The sequence below is a fragment of the Ambystoma mexicanum genome, chromosome 3p, assembly GCF_040938575.1.
Source record: "Ambystoma mexicanum isolate Mex_15411 chromosome 3p, UKY_AmexF1_1, whole genome shotgun sequence".
NCBI lineage: Eukaryota > Metazoa > Chordata > Amphibia > Caudata > Ambystomatidae > Ambystoma > Ambystoma mexicanum.
This window is the reverse complement of record NC_090925.1, coordinates 598,784,716-598,806,361: the sequence shown is the minus strand read 5'-3', so window position 1 is coordinate 598,806,361 and position 21,646 is coordinate 598,784,716. Positions and strand designations below refer to the sequence as shown.

At 47.6% G+C, this 21,646-nt stretch overlaps 1 protein-coding gene across 5 annotated transcripts in view; it reads right to left on the bottom strand.

The window, feature by feature from the left end:
* The window catches only part of STK4 (serine/threonine kinase 4), a 1,472,593-nt gene that overhangs the window by 502,885 nt on the left and 948,062 nt on the right, over window positions 1-21,646 (bottom strand). For all 5 annotated transcript variants that reach the window (XM_069651354.1, XM_069651352.1, XM_069651353.1 and 2 more), the window contains one exon: window positions 15,380-15,502. In XM_069651354.1, the coding sequence (XP_069507455.1) occupies window positions 15,380-15,502 (123 nt within the window). The remainder of the gene's footprint in view (window positions 1-15,379; window positions 15,503-21,646) is intronic.

Genomic DNA, 21,646 nt, shown 5'->3' with positions numbered 1-21,646 from the left:
AAAGATAGTGGACCCAAGGCAGGCAGCCAGAGTGAGAGAGGGAAAGCAGGAGCAGGGGTACCAATGAGAATGATCTCCGTCTTACTGGCAATAAGGCAGAGGTCATTGGAGGCGCACCAATCCTGAATCACGGATGGACCGTCAGGAATGAGTAAGAGAGGAGAGGAGGCTGAGGGGAGCTTGAAAGAAAGCTGAGTGTCATCCGCATAACACTGACATTTTGAGGAAAAGGTGGAGATCAGGTTGGCCAATGGGGTGAAAAACCAGGGTGAGAGGGTAGAGCCCTGGGGGACGCCACAGGTAGAGAGAGAGGTGCCAGAGAGAAAAGGTCCAAGTTGGACCTGGGAGGAGCAGTCCAAGAGAAAGGAGGTCAACCACTCCAGGGCCTTATCCATGATCCAGAGCCAGATCCATGATATTTGAGACATTGACTATCAGTTTGAAGATAAAAGACTTGCCCTCCCCCCTTCTGGAGATGCATCGTGTACTCCACCTCTCAGATCCCAACTAGATATGAGAGGGGGGGACTTTGCCTGTAGGCTGTGTCTACTCAGAGTACACAGGTCTGTGAATGTCGTGTGGTGAGCGTAGGATAATGTGTGCGGATTAGCCCCACACATTTTACGGAAGTTGATCTACCATCATTCAATTTCGTTTAGAAAATGTTTTTAAAAAAAGAAGAGCGCACACCCACTGGGCGGATGGTTGAATTCCACACACCAATCGAGGACAATCAGGCACCTCAGACCTCTCATTCATCATTAGCACTGCACGTATTTCCAATCAAAGTTCAAAACACTAAAAGATGTGGGTTTATGTGGTCAGGATTCTATTGGCTGGGTGTATTCCTTCTTGAACATTGAATGTCCAGAGTGTGCTGGGGAAAGGCAACATCCTCTCAAGCTCTGATCACTGTGGTGTCCCAAAGGGAGCCTGTATGTCTCCCATACTTTTAAATCTTTACATCAAGCCCTTGTGTAGCTTCCTGGAAGGTGTGGGTGTCTACTTGGTTCCATGTGTTAATATTCCGGCAAAAATATTGCCATACAAAAATATCGCCATATTTCTGCGGCGATATTAAGCCATGCAACCTGTGGGGGACACCCCTGCAACTCACATAATTTTTTTTAATGGCGCGCGGCACACCCACGCCACTCCTGTGTCCCAATAACCCCATAAATTATCCCCACTGATAATATCGCCTATGGCCTTACCCCACGACCATATACATGACGATATTATTGGTGGGGATAATATTACCTGATACCGTCTACTTTACTAATTATACAGATGACACCCAATTGGTGATGGAACTGTTGGGCGACTACTCTTTGGACTCAAACCATCTAGGGTACATCTATGCTTCTATTGAATCTTGGATGAACACCAATTGGATTTGAATTAATGGCAACCAAACTGAATTATTGATCTTTGGTTTAACCCAAGCTAAAGTTAAATTGCACCTCAAATTTCAATCTTTTCGCATTGACAATTGTGATATCTCAGTTGTAGAAAGAGTCAAAATGCTTGCCACATACCTGGATTCATCTCTTTCTGCAGACCTTCACGTAAACCAAGTGTCTAAGAACCGCTCCTACTATCTCCAACTGCTGACGAAGATCCGCCCATTTGTAATTGAGAAAAACTGCAGCTCTATTGCCCGGGCCATACTCTTGTCTAGACTAGATTATTGTAACTCACTTTGGATTGGAGCTAATAATAAATGCCTGTCTAAACTTCAACTTTCCCAGAAGTACAAAGTTAGAATTGTTGAAAGCAAATCAAAGCGTGACCACATCTCTAAGAGTAGACAAGAACTCCACTGGCTTCCCATCACCACTCGTATATCCTTCAAAGCGGTGATATTGGTACACAACTGTCTTTATGGCACCTCCCCAGCTTACCATAAACCCATGATTCTTCCCTATGTCCTGATTAGATCTTTGCGCTCCTCTGAAATGGGGTTAGTAAGATCTTTATGTTTCAATCGGACCAATGGTTTAGGTAAATCCTTTCCGGTTGTGGCATCTAAAATATGGAACTCCCTTCCTTCTAACATGAGAGTTGAGGAAAATCATCTCAGCTTTCGTCGTAAACTGAAAACTTTCCTCTTTGAATAAATCCATTCCTGCCCCTAATCCTGCTGTAGCTCTTGGTGTCTTGTCTGCTTGATGTCTGTCTCACTTGTGTCTATATTGGTGCGCTCTGATGCCTGTGAGCTTCAGCGCCATATCAATAAATAAATAAAAGTTCAAAACAAGAAAGTTCCTTTATATAGCAAAGTTCTGCTCAAAGTTCTTCTTCCTCCAAAAGTCTCAATCTGTATTCTGCCCTATACACTCTACTGAGACTGCTGTCACTTATGTTCTCAACTCCCTCCTTACCGCTCACTACGCTAAGCAATCCTCTGTCCTTATACTCCTCAACCTTTCTGCTGCCTTAGATACTACTGGTCACCCCTTACTACTCAACACTCTTTCTTCCTTTGGCTTCAAAGGCTCTGTCCTCAATTGGCTCTCCTCGTACCTCTCCAATCGTTCTTTTGCTGTCTCTTGGGGTGGCCGCACCTCCTCCAGCTTCTCCTTGGTCTACGAGGTCCTCCAAGGCTCTGTACTTGGCCCTTTTCTTTTCTCACTTTACACCTCTCTTCTTGCTCCCGTTATCGCCTCATTCGGTATTTCTCACAATTTCTACGCAGACGACACCCAGCTTTACCTCTCCTTCTCTTCTTTCACTCCTGATCTCCATCTCAATTTATCTTCCTGTTTTACCGCTATCAAAGACTGGACGTCATCCCACTTTCTCTCCCTCAATACCGACAAAACAGAAGTCCTTTTTCTTTCCTTACAGCACACTTCCCCCCTCCCACTTCCCCCCTTCCAATCTCCCCATCTCTAATCAGGCTCGTAATCTAGGTCTCCACTTTGACTCCTCCCTCTCCTTTTCCCACCATATTTCTCTCACCTCTCGCGCCTGTCGCTACCATCTCTTCAATATTCGCATGATCTGCTCCTCCCTCACCTTCCATGCCTCTAAACTCTTAATCTCCTCCCTCATCTTCTCTTGTCTGTTCTACTGCTCTGCCCTTCTTTCTGGTCTCCCTGCCTCTCATTTTGCCCCCTCAAATACATCTATCACTCCTCTATCCGTACACTTTGTCTTCTTGCTCCCCGTGACTCCATTTCCTCTTTGCTCTCTTACCTTGGCTGGCTTTCCTTTCACTCCCAACTTAAATTCCAATTCCTCTGTCTTGTATTCAAATCTCTCTACGACCTTGCCCCCAACCTCTTCCCTCCGCTCATTCTATACTCCCTCGCGGACTCTCCGCTCTGCTGAACTCTTCTTACTCACTGTTCCCCCATCCCCATGTGCCTCGTCACAATGACTTTCCTTTCAGCTCTTGGCCCCCCTACATTGGAACTCTTTACCTTTCTCTATTCGCTCCATTGCCACAGACTCCTCCTTCCGCACCTCCCTGAAAGCTCTTCTCCATTCCACCCATGATCTCCCTTCTCCTCCCTACTCTCCTACTTCCCTATTCTCCCTCCTACTCATTTCCCTTCCCTCCCTTATCCCTCCTCCTCATCCTTCCCTTATCCCTTCCCTCACCTTCCCCAACCTATGTAAATTGTTCTATATATTGTCTTGCTGGTTTGTTTCATGATTGTTATTATGCTTCATTCATTATTCTTGTATCCTGTTATATTGTAAAGCGCTTTGGATTAAAGCGCCATATAAACCTAATAATAATACAAATACAAATATTCTACTCTATTCTATTTATGCCAAGAAAGGCACTACTGCCAAACGGTTTCACAGTGCTTGACCAAAACAGAAGCCACAAATATTGTAGCCAGTGCATCTCTCCGTTTAGAACAATACTGTTTTCTTTTTTTAATGACATTTAGTGAGACTGTCAATTTTTCAGAGATCAAATGTAAGACGGTTCCATAACTTGGTTGTCAACACAGTAATAGATCTGCCAAATGTTCTGATACGCTTTGAAGAGTGTGTAAACATCAAGCAGCTGTAAGCAGAGTGGTGTGGTCTAGAAGATGTTAGCCACACAAATCACTGCGTAATGCAAAGGGGAAAGGAGCCCTAGAGGGCTTTATGAGCCAAAGTAAGCAGTTTGAACGAGATTCTGGTCTTAACTGGCAGTCAATGTAATCTATGAAGCATCATGGAGATTTGAGCTGATCTAGGAGTGTTGGTGATTATCCTGACCGTGGAGGTCTGCAAAATCAGGGTACGTTAGTAATGACTTGGAAAGTACTAATGGTGGCGGCCACCAACAAAATGTCTGTCTTGCCTTGGCTCAGCCCAAGCCAATTTTGGACCATCCCTAGTCCGATGCATTTAAATATGGACTGAATATGAGCACAGTTGGTAGCCGGGTCCAGATCCAAACAGATGGATGCAATCGGCATAGTTCTGGAACATTGCACCTTGATTAATCAGAAGATCATGCAACACTCTATCGGCCCACAATATGTAGCAGAAACTCAATCTTACAGAGAAGGTAATTTTGTGCAATTGTTGTGAGTCTTTCTGGAGTATCAAATGCTCATCTCACTTTGGTGTTAATGTTGCTTGAAATAGAGTGGAAGAGGCAGGAGACAAGCAGAGAGAAGAGGCATTAGGAGATGAAAGTAGCGAGACATCAGGAGGTGGTAGGACGGAAACATCATGAGGAGATACGAGGAAGATATCAGTTGGTGGTGGGAGGAAGACATCAGATAGATGGGATAGGGAAAAGCATGACAGTGAGGTGGTAGCTAGTGCGAGTAGGATGAAACAGCAGTGCATGCTTACCCAAGGCAGGGGGTTATGGTGAAACCTAGATCAGAACGGGTTAAAGCCACAGTGGGAGGAGGAATACGCTTGTGGCAGTGAGGAACACCAGAAGCAGTGGAAGAGTAGCAAGATTGTGCAGCAGCAAGAAATCAGGATGCTACTCAGAGGCTAAACCACCATTATAAATTAGGAATGGTGTGAGTGGTAAGGGCTTATGGTGATATTCCATAACAATGAGGATCTAAATGCAGCAGCGATGTAGAGACCTTTATCCAAAACTGTATGAAAACATATAAATTAAGCTTTGTACCAAAGTAAAGCCTGAGAAATATATAAATATATAAAGAATATGTGTCAAAATCCCCACCTTGCTGGTAGATTGTAGATTGCCCACTGACTGAGCCCTTGTTCCCGCTTGGTCTGTCATTATCATCCACCTTGACCTGCTCTGAAGGGATTGTTGCCCTTTTGACTTTTTTCAGTCTTACCCTGGCACTCTGACTTGCTGTTAATCACAGCAGCAGCACGGCCCGTTCTCCAATAGGGCTGTGTTTACACTCGAGGCAGGTGTCCCACCTTCCTTCCCATTGGCTTATCTGCCTCACGACCCGCTCCATTACGCTTAGCGTTTTGTGCTTTGGCGCCTGATACACCCCCGCTCCCACTGTCTAGAGCTAGGTTGCCATGACCACCTTTCTGTGACTTGCAAGCCGGCTCTAACCAACTTCAGCTGCTCGTCCCGCAAAGGTTTCACTGCGACGTTCTCCGCAGCATGACGCGGCAGCTTTTCTCCCTGCTGCCCCCCACTCTAACGGTATTTGTCATTACCTACATTTAAGGGATTGTTACCCTTCTGACTCTTTTCAGTCTTACCCTGGCACACTGACGTGCTTTGGCGCCTGATACACCCCCGCTCCCACTGTCTAGAGCCAGGTTGCCATGACAACCTTCCTGTGACTTGCAAGCCGGCTTCAATAAGCTTCAGCAGCTCGTCCCGCGAAGGCTTCACTGCGACGTTCTCAGCAGCATGACGCGGCAACTTTCTCCCTGTTGCCCGCTCCAACTCCAAGAGTTTCTTTAGATGAGCGATCACCGTTCTGTGAGTGCATAGGTAAGCGGACTACCAGATGCGCTCCCCTTCTCTACATGTAATTTAGGGCCCCCGCCGCCGTGGCACGGCTAGCTGCTACATTCATTAGGTGCTTTTCACCTGCTACAAACGCGAACATGTCCTTCTTTTTGTAATTTTTATCCCCTTTTCTCCGGGCGATTATGTCTTTTCACAGCACCACCTGTGCCGCCGGATTTGGTCCGTGCCTTCCAGCCCAACCCCTGACTGCCCTATCTTCAGTCTAGTCTCATCTGGAACTTGACAAACAGGTAAAACTCTTGGAATTTGATGCACCCTACCATTCTATTTCACTCAATTGGTGCCATCGAAACCGGTCGACCCCACAGGTCATGAGGGCTCTCATGACCAATACCAAATATCTATACGGAAAGGGATAAGATATTGCCACATAACAACTATTCCTGCGCGCACCCAGATGAAAAGAGTGTGCCTTTTTACTTGAGCTTCACCTCATCACCCCGGCCTTCTGGCCCTTTTATCTGTGCATTTCCAACCGCAGAAATTTCTCTGCTTTCCTGTGACCTACGGGAACTATTAAAAATAACATCACAGGACAACAGAATACGTACAGTTAACCTCTCCCAGGTTGAACCATCATCATACAGCCACAGAATCCAATCGCAGTTCGGAACAGTGATGTACCTACGCCGTTGGATTTGCCGCACTTTTTTGCCATACTTTGCACTCAAGTTTGAGGATATGAACTTTTAGCTTTACCTCAGATATATCGAGTAATAAAATATTTTTTCCTATAAAACCGTCGTTTTTGTGTTACCACGTGATTCACACGCGCCATACCTTACCTTCACAAGCATCCGCTCTTTTTTGCCCTTGGCTTGTGGTGCTGGACCCATTTAGCAATTATGTCTGCCGGCTCTCCGCTCTGTTTTACATATTTATTTTATTATTTCTTCCTGACATTGACCACATTAATCTGTGTTCATCCTAACCAGGCACATTGACGTTTGGCTTGTGCCCAACTACACACTAACACACTACTTGTTGATGTTCGCTTGTAGTACTTTCTATCTGCTAACCCCTTGATCCTTTCCTATATACCTAAGGCCCCTTTTTCTTTGTTCTTGCCCCCACAGTTGCTGTACTCCTTGCACAGCAAGCTGGAGCGTCGGCCCAGATCCATTTCAATTGGCTGCATCAAGTAGCAGTGCAAGAATCCTAATATACCGGGAAAGTAGCACCACAGATTCCGCCTGTCCCTAATGTACACACAGGGTGAATGATCTGTTCATTCGTGACAGCAGTCAACAGACTTCGATATTCCTCAGAATTTGTCCAATAGAGTACTGTTTGTATAAACCATGTCCCATTCTTCTCTGCCCCCTTTAGGGAGAAACTATTACACTACATAATTCCTGCCCTGAGGAAGGGCCCAACTACTGATGCCCGTTTGGCATGCCGAAACGGGTTCTCCATGTGTTTTGTTCCCTTCTCGATGGGAAGTACTTTGGGAACAAGTCTATGATCTCTCCTACACGTTGGCAGATAACCATATAAACTCAGTTGATTGAATAAGGAACAAGTTACTTACCTGTAACTGTTGTTCTCCAGCATGGGTCTGGCATGGATTCACATGCTCATGAATATTCCCCGTCGTCAGGCTGGGAATCCTCGGTAAAGAAAAAACCAGTATCAGTTTCGTTTCTGATCTGTCTTTCGTAGCAATAACCAATCACTGGTCTCTGCGTCATACTGACCACAGCCAATGACTGCCCTCTACCTAAGCACCGCCTCTGGCAGCCATCTTCAGATTTGGAAGCACGTGAAGTGGCAGTATGACCAAGTGAAGAGCCGCAGAGGGGTAGGCGGGAGGGTTCGCATGTGAATCCATGCCAGACCCATGCTGGAGAACAACAGTTACAGGTAAGTAACTTGTTCCTTCTCCAGCATGGGGTCTGGCATGGATTCACATGCTCATGAATAAAGAATACATAGCAGTACACACATGCACAACCACGGGAGGTGGCAAAGGCTCAACATTAAGCATCACATCAACTCAACATTAAGCATCTTACCTCCTCACCAGGCTCACCTCAGGCGAACAGGTTGCGCAGCACTGCTTGGCCGACCCTGGACTCCTCCCTGGAATCCCGGTCGACGCAGTAGAATTTCGTGAAGGTGTGCGTCGACCTCCACGTAGCAGCCCTGCATATGTCCAGCAGGGGCACACCAGATAGGAACGCCGTGGTAGCTGCGATCGCTCTGGTGGAATGGGCTCTCGGACGGCCAGGCAGCGGTCGGTTTGCCAACCGGTGACAGTACATGATACAGCCGGAGAGCCATCTGGAGAGGGAAGCCTTCGAGAGAGCCTTCCCCTGATTGACAGGTCCAAAGTTCACAAAGAGTTGTGACGTCTTCCGAAAACCCTTCGTGCGATCCACGTAGAACTTCAGCGCTCTAGCTACATCCAGCGAGTGCAAAGTCCTCTCAGCCGGCGACGAAGGCGACGGGAAGAACACAGGTAACACCAAGGGTTCGTTGAGATGGAAGTCCGACGGTACCTTGGGCATGAAGGAGGGGTGCGTCCTGAGCACTACCCTCGTGTCGTGGAAAGTCAAGTACGGGGCCTTGCAGGAAAGGGCCTGGATCTCTCCCACTCGTCGTGCGGAGGTGATGGCCACGAGAAAAGCTGTCTTCCACGATAGAAACTTCAACGGGGCCGAGTGCAGAGGCTCGAACGGAGGTCCCATGAGCTTGGTCAGCACCACGTTGAGCTCCCACGCCGGGGCCGGAGCCTTCACCGGCGGGAACGATCTGAATAGTCCCTTCATGAACTCTTTCACCAGACGATGAGACCACAAGGACGTCCGCCCCGTGGTTCTGGTGTATCGGGAGATCGCAGCAAGATGAATCTTGATGGACGCGTGTGCCAGTCCAGCTTTGGCCAGCGTCAGCAGGTACGGCAGTACTTGGGGAGCCGTAATCCGTAGAGGGTTAATCTTCTGTGCGTGGCACCAGACAGAGAACCTCTTCCATTTGTGTCCGTAGCATTTAAGAGTCGAGGACGCCCTGGCCTTTGCAAGAACCTCTCTGCAATCGGCCGGTATGTCGTATCCTCCAAACTCTAGCGCTGCAGGAGCCAGGCCTGCAAGTTCAGCGACTTCGGGTCGTGGTGGAGGATGGCGCCTCCTTCCCTGGAGAGTAGGTCTGCGTCCGCCGGCAGCTTGATCGGCGGGGACGCTGACAAGTCCAGAAGGTCCGGGAACCATATCTGCCTCGGCCACGCAGGTGCGACGAGGATCATCCTGCACCGTGACCTCTTGAGCTGGTTGACGAGCCGGATTAGCAGAGGCAAGGGAGGGAACGCGTAGAGGAACAGGCCCTCCCAGGGGAACGAGAAAGCATCGCCCATGCTCCTCGTCTGGGGAAACCTGCTGGCGAACCTCCGGCACTTGGTGTTCGTCGCCGTCGCGAACAGGTCGATCTGGGGTGTGCCCCACCGTCGGAAGAGGCGATCCACCAGATCCTGCCGTAGTTCCCACTCGTGGCACGAGCGCAGCTCCCTGCTGAGTGAGTCGGCGATGGTGTTTTTTATCCCTGCCAGATGAAACGGCACCAGAAAAATCCCTTGGGCGACGGCCCAATGCCACAGGTCCTGCGCCTCCTTGGACAGCGCTGGGGACCTGGTTCCGCCCTGTTTCCTGATGTAAAACATGGTGGTGGTGTTGTCGGTGAAGATCCTCACCACCTTGCCCTTCAGGGACGGAAGGAAGGACCTGAGGGCCCAAAACACTGCACGGAGCTCCAGGACGTTGATATGCAGGGACTTCTCCGTCGGGAGCCAGAGTCCCCTCGCGTGCAGATTTTCGGTGTGCGCTCCCCACCCTTCCAGGGAGGCATCCGTGGTCACAGTCTCCTGGTGGGCTGGGGTCTGGAAGTCCATGCCCGCCGTCAGATGCGCGCGGGTGCCCCACCACCGTATCGCTCGCCGGAAACTCTCGTCGAGCTTGATCCTTTCTTCGAAGCTGCCCGTCGTCTGGATCCAGCGCGCATCCAGGAATTCTTGCAACGGGCGCATCCGGAGCCTGCACATGGGAATGAGGTAGATGCAGGAAGACATCATCCCGAGGAGGGACTTGATGGATCTCACTTTGGCCGCGTCGGCCACCAGCATCCGTTGCACCTTGCCCAAGATGGTCCTGGTCCTCTCCTCCGACGGGGAGGCCAGAAGGGACACTGTGTCGAGCCTCGCTCCCAGAAACAGTGCGACTTGCGCGGGCACCAGGTGGGATTTGGTGTAGTTCACGGAGAATCCCAGGTCCGTGAGGAGTTGGACGGTCCTTGCCGTGTGGACCACGGCGAGCTCCTTCGTCTTGGCGCGGATGAGCCAGTCGTCCAGGTAGGGGTAGACGTGAATCCCCTCGCGGCGCAGCTGCGCCGCCACCGGTGCGAGGCACTTGGTGAATACCCTGGGTGCCGACCGCAGTCCGAAGGGAAGGGCTTTGAACTGGTAATGACGCCCTTGGACCACGAACCTGAGGAATTTTCGGTGCCTCTTTAGGATTGGAATGTGGAAGTAGGCATCCTCCAAATCCAACGACGACAGGAAGTCTCCTTCCTCCAGTTGACCCAGGACGTGCTGTAAGGTGACCATCCGGAACTTCTGCGCCTTGATGAACTTGTTCAGCCGTCGCAGGTCTAGGATGGGGCGCCATCCTCCCGTCTTCTTCTTCACGAGGAAGTATCGCGAGTAGACTCCGGAGCCCCGAAGCCTCTTTGGGACGAGTTCGATGGCGCCCTTTCTGAGCATCGCCTTTACCTCCAGGAGAAGTTGAGGGACGTGAAGTTCTCTCCTGGCCACGGGGGGGACGCGCGGGCACCTTCTTTGAAACTCGAGCGCGTGGCCCCGGGCCAGGGCGTCCAGCACCCAACGGTCGGTGGAGATGGACTCCCACACGCTGACGAAGCCCGCCAGCCGGCCTCCCACCGGGGTGCTTCGGTGGGGGCCCGACCCCACGGCCGGTTCAATCCTGCTTGGACGCGGCCTTGCCGCCTTGACCTCCTTGGCGACGACGGCGGGGTCCGCTAGACTTGCCTCGTCCTCTGTAGGCCTCTTGCGACGACGAGCGGGCCGCTTGACGGTAGGAAGCGAAACCGCCACCGGAACCTTTGGAGGCGCCCTTGCCTCCGCCGCTCCGAAAGGGCGTCCGTCGTTGCTGCAGGACTCCCAGGGCCCGGGCCGTCTCAGTATCCGCCTTGATGGCCTGGAGGGAATCGTCCACCGTCTTCCCAAACAGGTTGTTCCCGTCGAAGGGCATGTCCAGGACTCTGGTCTGGACGTCCTGCCGAAAATCCGTAGCTTTGAGCCATCCACGACGTCGAAGGCAAACGCCGTTGCCTAGCTGGCGGAACCCAGCGTCGGCGATGTCCGTCGCCACGGTGATGGCGTGGTCCGAAGCCACTTCACCTTCCTGGAGGATCTCAAGGGCCTCAGCCCTCTTGTCGTCCGGCAGAAAATCCAGCAGGGGAGCCATCTTGTACCAGAGCTCCCTGTCGTAGCGGGCCACGATAGCCAAGGCGTTGGCCGCTTTAATCGTCGTCGCTGCCGACGAGATGACTCTACGTCCCATAGCATCCAATTTCTTTCCCTCGCCGTCCGGCGGGGAAGTCGATGTGGAGGCCGCACCCCCCCCGCTTTCTTCCTGGCCGCCGCGGAGACGACGGAGTCCGGGGTAGGCTGCGCCCGGAGGCATAGGGGGGCCGTGTCCGGGACCCGGTACTTCTTCTCGTACCGGTCTCTTCTAGCTGGCGTCGTGGAAGGGTTCTTGAGGAGGGAAAGGCCCTCATCCCAAATGTCGTCCAACAGAGGCACTGCGAGGACCGTCTTCCTCTTGGCCTCGCGCCGCTGATAAAGGAAGCCTTCCTTTTTCTTCTCCTCGGGGCAGAGTTGAAAAAGCTCGGAAGCCCTGGAGATCATGGAATGGAAAGATCCGATCTCGTCGGGCGGAGAAGCCCTGGTGGGGGGCGACGACGGAAAATCCTCGTCGTATGCCTCGTCGTCCGTACCCGTCGCTGCCGTGTCAGTCCCCGTATCATCCCCTCGGGTGGACGGGGAGGAGGGCTGGACGGGGCGCGACGGTTGAAAAGGAGGTGGAGGATGGATCCTTCTTTTCTTGGCAGGGGGAACACCAGAAGGTCCCGGTTCTGGATCCCCCGACGGGAGAGGTTCCTCCGTCGGTAACGGTAGCCTCGTCCTTATCTCAGTGCATAAGGACTGTATGGCCAACAAAATGGCCGCCGAGTTGTCTCGCGGCGCTGGCAGAGGGGAATCCGACGGGCGAGCAGGGGCCCCGTCGGCATCCTCGACGATGTCGTCGTCGTCGCCTGCGTCGGGACCCATTCCGACGGGCTGGTCTTGTTCCACGCCTAGGCCGTGGCTTAAGACCTCGACCAGCTCTTCTTCTGAGGTTGAGGCCGAATCTACGACGACGCCCTGCCCCCCCTTCTTCTCCACGGAGGGTTTCACGGGGGTCCTATCGATGGGCATAAAAGAAGACTCCCTCCGAGGAGGCAGGGAGATTCTGGGCCCTGAGGTCGCCACCACTGGAGTAGCCTCCACAGGCTGGGCCAGGGCCGCCGCGACCGTTTCGATAGAGGGCTTGGTCGGATGGATCAAGGCCTTCACCACCCTAGGTGCGCTCACCGCCTTGTCCTTGAGGGAGGGGGCACTGCCACGCTCCTCCTCTGCCTTAGAGCTCGACCGGGGCCTCTCCAGGAGCTTCGCCGGGTGCTCGGCCTTCCTCTTACCCGACCCAGAGCGTTGGCTCGTGGTTGATGGTGCCGGGGAGGGTGCGCCCTGCCTGGCGCCCGTAGAGCCCGACCGTTCGGCGCTCCCGGTGCCAGCGGACTCGCGGTGCTTGGCCTTATGTTGGGCCCCCGTCGCCGGGGCGCCCTCAAAGGTCTTAGAAGACCGCTCGGATTTCTTCTTCTTCTCGCCAGACGGGCTCTTACCCTGCAGCCAGTTGGCGAGACGTTGATGACGGTCCTTCATGGTCCGTTCCGACATGTTGCCGCAAAACGCACAGTCCTTCTCCACGTGCGTTTTGTCCTCATGAAGGCAGTAAAGGCAGAAAGAGTGCTCGTCCTCCTTAAAGACGTTCTGCAGCTGGCATCCAGGGCAGACCCTGAACAGCTTTCCGGGCGTCGAGCTTCCCTTCTCCTGGGCCATCTCCGAGGCCGGGCCTGAGAAGCTTCTGGAGTCCTCCGAAGCGTAGCTCGACGAAATCTTCACCCTTGAGGGGCACAGATGAATCCGACACGGGTCCCCGTAGATCGGATGTAGGATCGGTGGAGCTTGAGGCTCTTTGACCGAAGAATCGAAGTTTTTGTGAAAAAAGCGCGAAAAAATAGCACTAACGCTCGAGAGCAATAGCACGAGGATCCCAACACATGAACGTGCGGTAAAAATCTGAAGATGGCTGCCAGAGGCGGTGCTTAGGTAGAGGGCAGTCATTGGCTGTGGTCAGTATGACGCAGAGACCAGTGATTGGTTATTGCTACGAAAGACAGATCAGAAACGAAACTGATACTGGTTTTTTCTTTACCGAGGATTCCCAGCCTGACGACGGGGAATATTCATGAGCATGTGAATCCATGCCAGACCCCATGCTGGAGAATTTCTGTTTATCAACCAGGGTAATTTTGTATACACCCTGGCAGTGCCTATTCTGTAGGAACAATTTGCTTCTTGCTAGGATATCTTCATCAATTAAGTCATTGAATACTATCCAAATTGCTCCTTGATGAATATACCGTTCTTTGTGAATTTATGTATATACGATGAATGCTTTGTTTTATGTCTTTTTCTTCTTTTCAATATCCTTATTTAACTTGTGTAAAAAGTGATTTGAATAACAAAATGTGTTCTGAATAATAAATGTATTGTCTGTACTCTTATGACTTTTCTTTGGTTTCCTCTTTCGTGACTTTCTTTGAAAGCACATTCCTTGTATTATTATGGAGATTTAACCAAAATAACTGACAGAAATTAGGACTGTCATCAGCGTGGGTACCTCTTTTGGTTTTTGTTTAAAAGGTAGATTTTGGGGTTGGCAGGGGGGACAGGTCCTGCCACAAGATGCTGGGCCCAATGACAGCATTGGCATGATCCCCTGGATAACCCCATCATGCCATGTGTGGGAGACAGGGGCTCATCATATTATCACCATAGACGTACTTGCATCTTGAAAGGAATCATTAAGTGGAAGAGCAAATTAGGGAAATGGACAAAAGGGTCTGGAGAAGGAACTTGAGCAAAATCAGGAGACAGGAGGAGAGCCCCTGGGTGAATAGGAGACATGAGGCTGGAACAGAAGCACAGAATGCTTGGTGTAAGAAGGAAACAGGAGGATGCAGAGGAGGCCACGCAGGCAGGCAGAAGGCAGGCCTAAGGGGTCTGGGTTGGTAGAGAATTCCCAAAAAGTTAGCTAGAAGGCTGGGAACAGGCATCCAGAAAGTGAAAGACCCATAAGGCTGGGGTAGAAATGACCAGACGGCTGGGAAGAAAGAGAACTAGAGGGTTGGAAAGAGACTGATGGTTTCATTACAAGTTTGGTGATGCAGAAAAAAAGTGGTTGTAATTCCATTACTGCCACTTTGTTTGGTGGCAACGGAATTACTGCAGTTTTTACCACACAGCAAGATTACAGATGTTGTTGGATTTACCACCAGTGGTATTACTGCATGGTAAATCCGATGATTTTTGGAGGGAAAGTGGCAGATTCCCCTCCAGCTTGTTGCTGGAGATAAATCCTCCACTTTACCTCCAAAAATCTGAAGATTTATGGTGCAGTAATTCCAAAGTGATAAATCCACTACATATCTCCACAGAGTCCTATGGATTCAAAAAATCAGGAATTACAACGCCCTACCACCACTTGTGATCCTCTGGTGGTAAGTGAATTTGGCAGTAATTCGGCCAAACTCGTACAGAGGCCCAGAGACCCAGAGGGCTAGGAAGAAGAGATTAACAGGGCTGGGAAGAGAGTGACACAGAGAGCTGGTTCAACATGTCTGTCTATGAGAGCTGCATGAGAAAAGAGGAGATAGAAGAAACAGAGAATTAGTATGTGGAAGAGTTGTTTGAATTACTTAATGTATGAGGGGGTGGGTAAGTAAATACATAAATACATAAATAAATACAGTTATTGAGCCAATGGCGAGGTGTTACAAATTGTAGTTAACAGATTGAATATTTACTAGAGCACGACTAGTGTAACAACACAAATGTGGTGATACATTGATAAAATGTAAATGCTAAATTGAAATAAAACTCCCCAACAAAGCATGGTAGAGGAATATAAATGTCTGTCAAACATGATTGTAAAACAAGCAAAACATAAACATTAATGGAGAGAGGTGACATATTTAAATAGAAAATATTTCTTGAAAAGAGAGTTTGACATTTCCAAGTATGTTATTTTAGTTACTCACAGAATTTTCTTCATCCGGATCTAGTTCAGGTTTTTCGGCAAGACGTTTTAACTTGACTTCCACTGCTTCATTAATCATGTCTTTCAAAATGGATACTCCCTTTGCATTCTTAATAAATGGATGCTAAATAAAACAAATATTTGTCGTGCATTATGAATTTGCACAAGATAAAACGTACGCATAGCAGGCTAAATTGTTTGAAGGAGTTCAAATTCAGCTTACTGCCACTGTTCCAAGTGATTATAATTCGTGGTTAAGGCAAACTGAACATTCTAGGCTTGTGGAATAATTTATATGTTTCAGCTGTTTGTAAACAAATCCGATTCAGCACAATGGGCTGAAAGAAGCTCAGAATTCCACCTCTCACTGCAGCAGTTAAATAAAGCTGTTACAAGCTTTTCGAATTCCCTGCTTGTTAAATAGTTTTCGGAGACACTTTACAGCAATTAATTGCGAATTAACTGTTTATGGTATAATGTTTAATTTGTGCACCTGGTGAAGAGGTTTAACACATGTGAGCAAGAAACTGCATGTTTTTACTTATCTTAAAGTACAAAATGAAAACGTTTTTTTCAATGCATTTTATTAAAATGTTTAAACTATTTTTCTGCAAGACATTCAAAGCTGCTTATTAGCTTTTTTGAATCCAAACATATTCTATATTGATTAAATGGATCAGCAAATGGAAGATCGCTTTCATTAGATTAAGCAAGAGGCCAGGTATGAAGGGGATGGACGTGTGTGGGCATGCATTATAAGTAATAAAATACCCCCTACGTAACTAAAAAGGATATTTTAAGTCATCTCTGAGTTCTGTGACCTTATATAGGAACTCTGCTTTCAGTCTCGTTCCTCTATTGGTCACGGAACTCCTCTGTGACTTGCAATATCATTATAATGTACGGTAGGGGGTACTTTATCACATATATAATATATAGCAGACTGCAATATCCAGATACAATCTTGTAAGTAATGTTCTTATTACAGGATAGTTGAGAATTCCAGCTGTCTATGCAGCACTTAATTAAAGCTTAGAAAAGCTTTTCAAATTCCTTGCTTGCGGAAAGGTTTTTTGTGTCACTTTCCAGCAACTAATTGACATGGACCTGTTATGGTAAACTGTTTAATTTGTGCACTGCTGGAGTTTAACATACGTGAGTAAAAATCTGCATCTGATTACTTATTCTAAAGCACAAAAAGAAAACTTTTTTTGAAACATTTTTTTAAAACTGCTTGAACTATTTTTCTTGCAAAACATTAGATGCTGCATTTTTAGTTTTTTTACTTTTTAAATCCAAACAGATTCTAAATTTATTATATGGATTAGCAAATGGTAGATCTCTTACATTATATTATAATCAATAAATCACCTGTGATCTTACAACATGTACCTTCATTCTCCTCATGCATTGTATGCCTCCCATATGAATGGAATCTCACATAAAAAGTGAACTGTTATTTTGATGTGAGTTGTCAACACGTACAGGAGGTGTGTATGACTTTTATATTTCAGTCTTGTATGCAGCTTACATCTCCTGAAAACTGACATCAAAGTCAGCCTTGACTTTGATGCGAGTTTCAGGAGATGTAAATTGTGTAAAGTATGAACTGTGAAACTTACACGCCCTTTTTGTACATTTTGTATAAAAGATATACATTAATTACATCAAAATCAGCACTGACTTTGATGTGGGTTTTCAGATGTAAATTGTGTAATGTAAACTGTAAAACTCATACTGTATACAGTATAAATGAAAGATGCACATTAATTATGGGGTTCTATGTCATTTCATCGACAGTCTATTTCGATGGGTTTTTTAACGGATATTTTTTTACCGAAAAAACTCATTGAAATTGTTTTTTTAATTTTTGTGGGGGACGCCCCCCTAAACCCCTATTGTTTTTCACTATTCCCGATCCCCCACACCCTTATATTTTTTGATGAGTTTTATCAGCAAAAAATATCCATTAAAAACCCATCGAAAAATAGACTGATGATGAAAGGACGTACCAATTACATCTCCTCAAAACTGACATAAAAATCTGATGCCCTCATTACAAGTTTCCATATGCGGAAAAATGCAGATAAAATTGCCGGAAAACTACAAGTTAGCCAGTGGGGGGGTTCACTGATAAATATATATTAAACAGGCCCCTACCAGCAAAGAATTACTGGTCCAGGAAATACTGGCAATCCTCTCCATGAAGTCTTATGGTACTCTATGGAATAAGTATTTACTGGTGTTTCCACCGCTTGTAATGTCTCCGTGATAACCTGGGTATTACTGATCAGGCTCTGGCCTGGCTGACCTCTTTTCTCTCTGATCGACCCTCCCAGGTCAAACTTGGATACTTCCTATCATCTATCTCCCTCTCTACTTGTGGTGTTCCCCAGGGATCTAACCTCTCGCCCTGGCTTATCAACCTATACTTGGCAACTCTCGCCCACTGCATTGCCATTTTCTGCTCAAATTTCCAGTGATACGCTGATGATACACAACTCATCTTCAGGCTGCCCTCGGCCACATCCTCTCCTTCTCTCATCTCCGATTGCCTTACTGCCATTCAAGATTGGTGTTCCGCTAACAATCTCTGTCTGAACGCCAGCAAGACTGAAATCCTCAGACGAGACACCATCTCCATCTTTTCCCCTCATTCTCTGGCCGGCCTCCCTTGGCCCTCCTCCTACCCCCACCTGCAAGGCTAAGGACCTTGGGATCATCTTTAATTCTACACTTTCCTTCTCTGCCCACATCTCTGAGGTCTCTAAAAGGTCAAACTTCCTACTGCACCTCCTCAGAGGTACTCCACCTTTACTCTCCTTCCCACAGAAGCTCACTGTCTCCCAAGCTCTGGTTCTCTCGAGGTTGGACTCGTAACAGGCTCTTTCTAAATCTACCTGCCTCTTCTCTCCGCCCTCTACAACTAAACCAGAACAGACTGCAAGACTTGTCCTTGACCTCAAGCCCTGGGATCGTATCTCTCCAGCTCTGAAATCTCTCAATTGGCTCCCAGTGGATGCAAGGATTACATTTAAAACCCTCTGCATTGTCCACAAGGCTTTTTGGGGCCTGGGTCCAAAATACCTTCAGGTATCCCTCCATAAATAAGTCCCCTCTCGAGCTCTTCGCTCCTCTTCCTCTAACTCCCTCAGGGTTCAGTTGTTTTTCTAAGAAACGAGTTGGGGGTAGATCTCTGTCTTCGGCTGGGGCCTCCCTCTGGAACAGCCTCCCTGACACTCTAAAACATGAGGAAAACCATCTCAGGTTCCGGAAGCACCTCAAGACCTTCCTCTTTACTTCTGCCTTCGCCCCCACTCTCCCCTGCTGATCTGTTCTGTCTTGGCACTGTGCATCTACCCTCTGTCCTCTGGTCCCAGGTTCCTGCTCACCCTACCACCCTGCCCCCGCACTGCCTCCGGGCCACCCCTTGCACTGGGCCTAGTAAGATCGTTGGTTTTGTTCTCCCCTGTTCCCCTCCCTTGCCTTGTCGCACTCTGAAACACCTGTGTATGAGCACAATATAAATAAAATATCATATCAAAATAAGCCCTGACTTTTATGTTTGTTTCCAGATGTAAACTGTGTAATGTATGAACTGTAAAACTCATACGCCTCTTTATACAGTATGTAGGAAAGATGTACATTAATTACATCTCCTAAAAACTGAAATAAAAGTCAGATGTGTGTAATGTACATATTCTACAATTACATGTACATATGTATAGAAGCAGTATCCTGCTTTTGAGCACGAGTAATACACATATTCTACATATAGATGTACATTTTATATAGATGTATATTTATTCTCAACATGTGTAATATACATATTCTAAATGTACATGTACATATTGTATAGAAGGTGTGTGTGGTAGGAGCATGTGCCAGAAGAGTGTGTCATCAGGGCATGTGTTGGAAGAGTGTGTGTTTTAGAAGCCTGTGTTGTGGTGTGCGTGTTGTAGGTGCACGTGTCATAGGTGCGTGTGTTGTAGAAGTGTGTGCCATATCAGCACGTGCCAAAAGAGCGTGTGTCGTAGGAGCATGCACAGTAACAGTGTATCTCGTGGAGCATGTGTCTTAGGAGCGTATGTCATAACAATGTTTGCCTGAAGAGTGAGCCGGCATCATCAGGGCACATGTCCTAAAAGAGTGTGTTATAATAGAGTGTGTTGTAAGAGTGTCTATTTTAAGAGTGTATATCAAAGTAGCATCTACTGTAGGAGCACGCTTCACAAGAGTGTGTATCATAGGTCTGTGTGCCTTACGACTGTGGTTCGTAGGTAGGTGTGTCATAGGTGTGCATGATGTAGGTATTCGTGTTGTAGGTGCACATATCACTGGAGCTTATGTTGTAGGTGCACTGTTTTAGGAGCATGTGTCATAACAGTGCGGGAGAAAGACGGTAATTTGAAAATGTTAATGAACTAACGTCGACTGTACTGTAGTTCTGTGCTGCTAATGCATACTGCCATGTTTAACAAGTGCCTTAACGCCCAGATGCAAGGTGAGCCCTATTTACCATTGTGCATGTCTTAACCCTAGCAGCCCAATCCCCTAGTGTGCAGCAGAGCTCACCTCCACAACTCTCGCCTCTGGCGTGTTTCCCTTTTGGCATTTTTAAGTGTTTTTTTAGGCTGCCTCTTTCCCTAGCAAGGCGACTTTAGTACAGGGAAATCATCATGTAGTAAGCAAGTTTGCCTACTCAAACTGTGTGAGAACTGTAAGGTAGCTTACCTTACTTGAATTACTGTTTCACTATATGTCTTCCTGATTGTATTGTGCAGAATGTGGGAATGCAGCCTTTGACTTTGGCTCGTATCCTGGGACACTGTCCTTCCACTTGACACATTGTTTCTGTAAGAGAACATGTCATGTCAACGCTTCCCCCTCCATTAAAAGGCTTGTGTGCTCTGGAGGAGCTCAGAGTTGATGCATTGAGTTTTGTATTGCTGTTGGTTTGTTGCCGTCCTGTGGCTTTGCGAATGCTAATAAAATTGTTCACCAATCCATCGGAATAGTCTGTGTGTATTTTACCATGGCAACAGAAAGTGTCATAGGAGCGTGTATAGGTGTAGTAGGTACACGTGCCGTAGGAGTTTGTGTCTTAACAGTTTTTTCATAAGGGCGTGTGTCCTAAGAGCACGTGTCATAGGAGCACGTGTGGGTAGGTGCATATGTCGTAGCAGTGTGTCATAGGAGTGCTAGTCGTAGGAACGTGTGTCCTAAGAGTGTGCATAGCAAGAGTGTGTGTTATTTGTGTACATACAAGAAATGTTCATCTGTCTCACACACACACACACACACACACGCACGCGTTGGTAGGGTTTTAATATAAAATGTACTTTCATTCTGCTCATGCATTGTATGCCTCCTATATGTGTGAAAGCTCATATTAAAGTCAAATCTAACTTTGATGAGTGTTTTCAATAAGTACAAGAGGGGTATATGACTTTTATAATTTGCTCTTATGCACTGCACATCTCCTGAAAAACAACATCAATGTCAGCCTTGACTTTCATGAGTGTTTTCAGGAGATTTAAATTGTGTAATGTATGAACTACAAAACTCTTCCTACAGTTTGTGCATAGTCATTACGTTTGAAAACTGACATCAAAGTCAGCCTTGACTTTCATGTAAGTTTTCAGGAGATGTAAGTGTGTAATATATGAATTGTGAAACTCATACGCCTCTTTGCCCAGTTCATATTAAAAATGTCCATTGCATCTCCTGAAAACTTAAATATAACAAAAAGGTGCAAGAGACCTGTTATGTATGACAGACATCTAAAACAGTTTTTAAGATCACATCAGCATTCTTTAGATTTTTTTTTAAAGATCTTTTTATTGTTTTAACATATAGAACATTCTTCAACTTCAAACAATCCCTCCGACCCCCTCCCCATTTCTCCCTCCCTCCCTTTTGTTCCCTTGGAACTCAGGACGGCATTGGCAGGCCACAGACAATCAGTACAGTTTTAAGATTAAAAAAATATTCAGGATACAGATTCTGTGTGGGTACCACTGTAGCATGTAGTCACTCTGCAAGTATTGCAATATGGGGCCCCAATGCGTTTGGAAGTCTTCAGGGATACTCTGTATTTTGTAGGTCATCCACTCCATTGTGACAAAATGCCAGACTTTCCTGAGCCATTGGAGTTGTGTTGGAGGCGCCTGCTGTTTCCAGCACTGAGCTAGAGTTAGCCATGCGGTTATCACAAGGACCATAATCACTTTCCGCTGGCGTCTGGTGTACATCTTTTGTTTTGGGT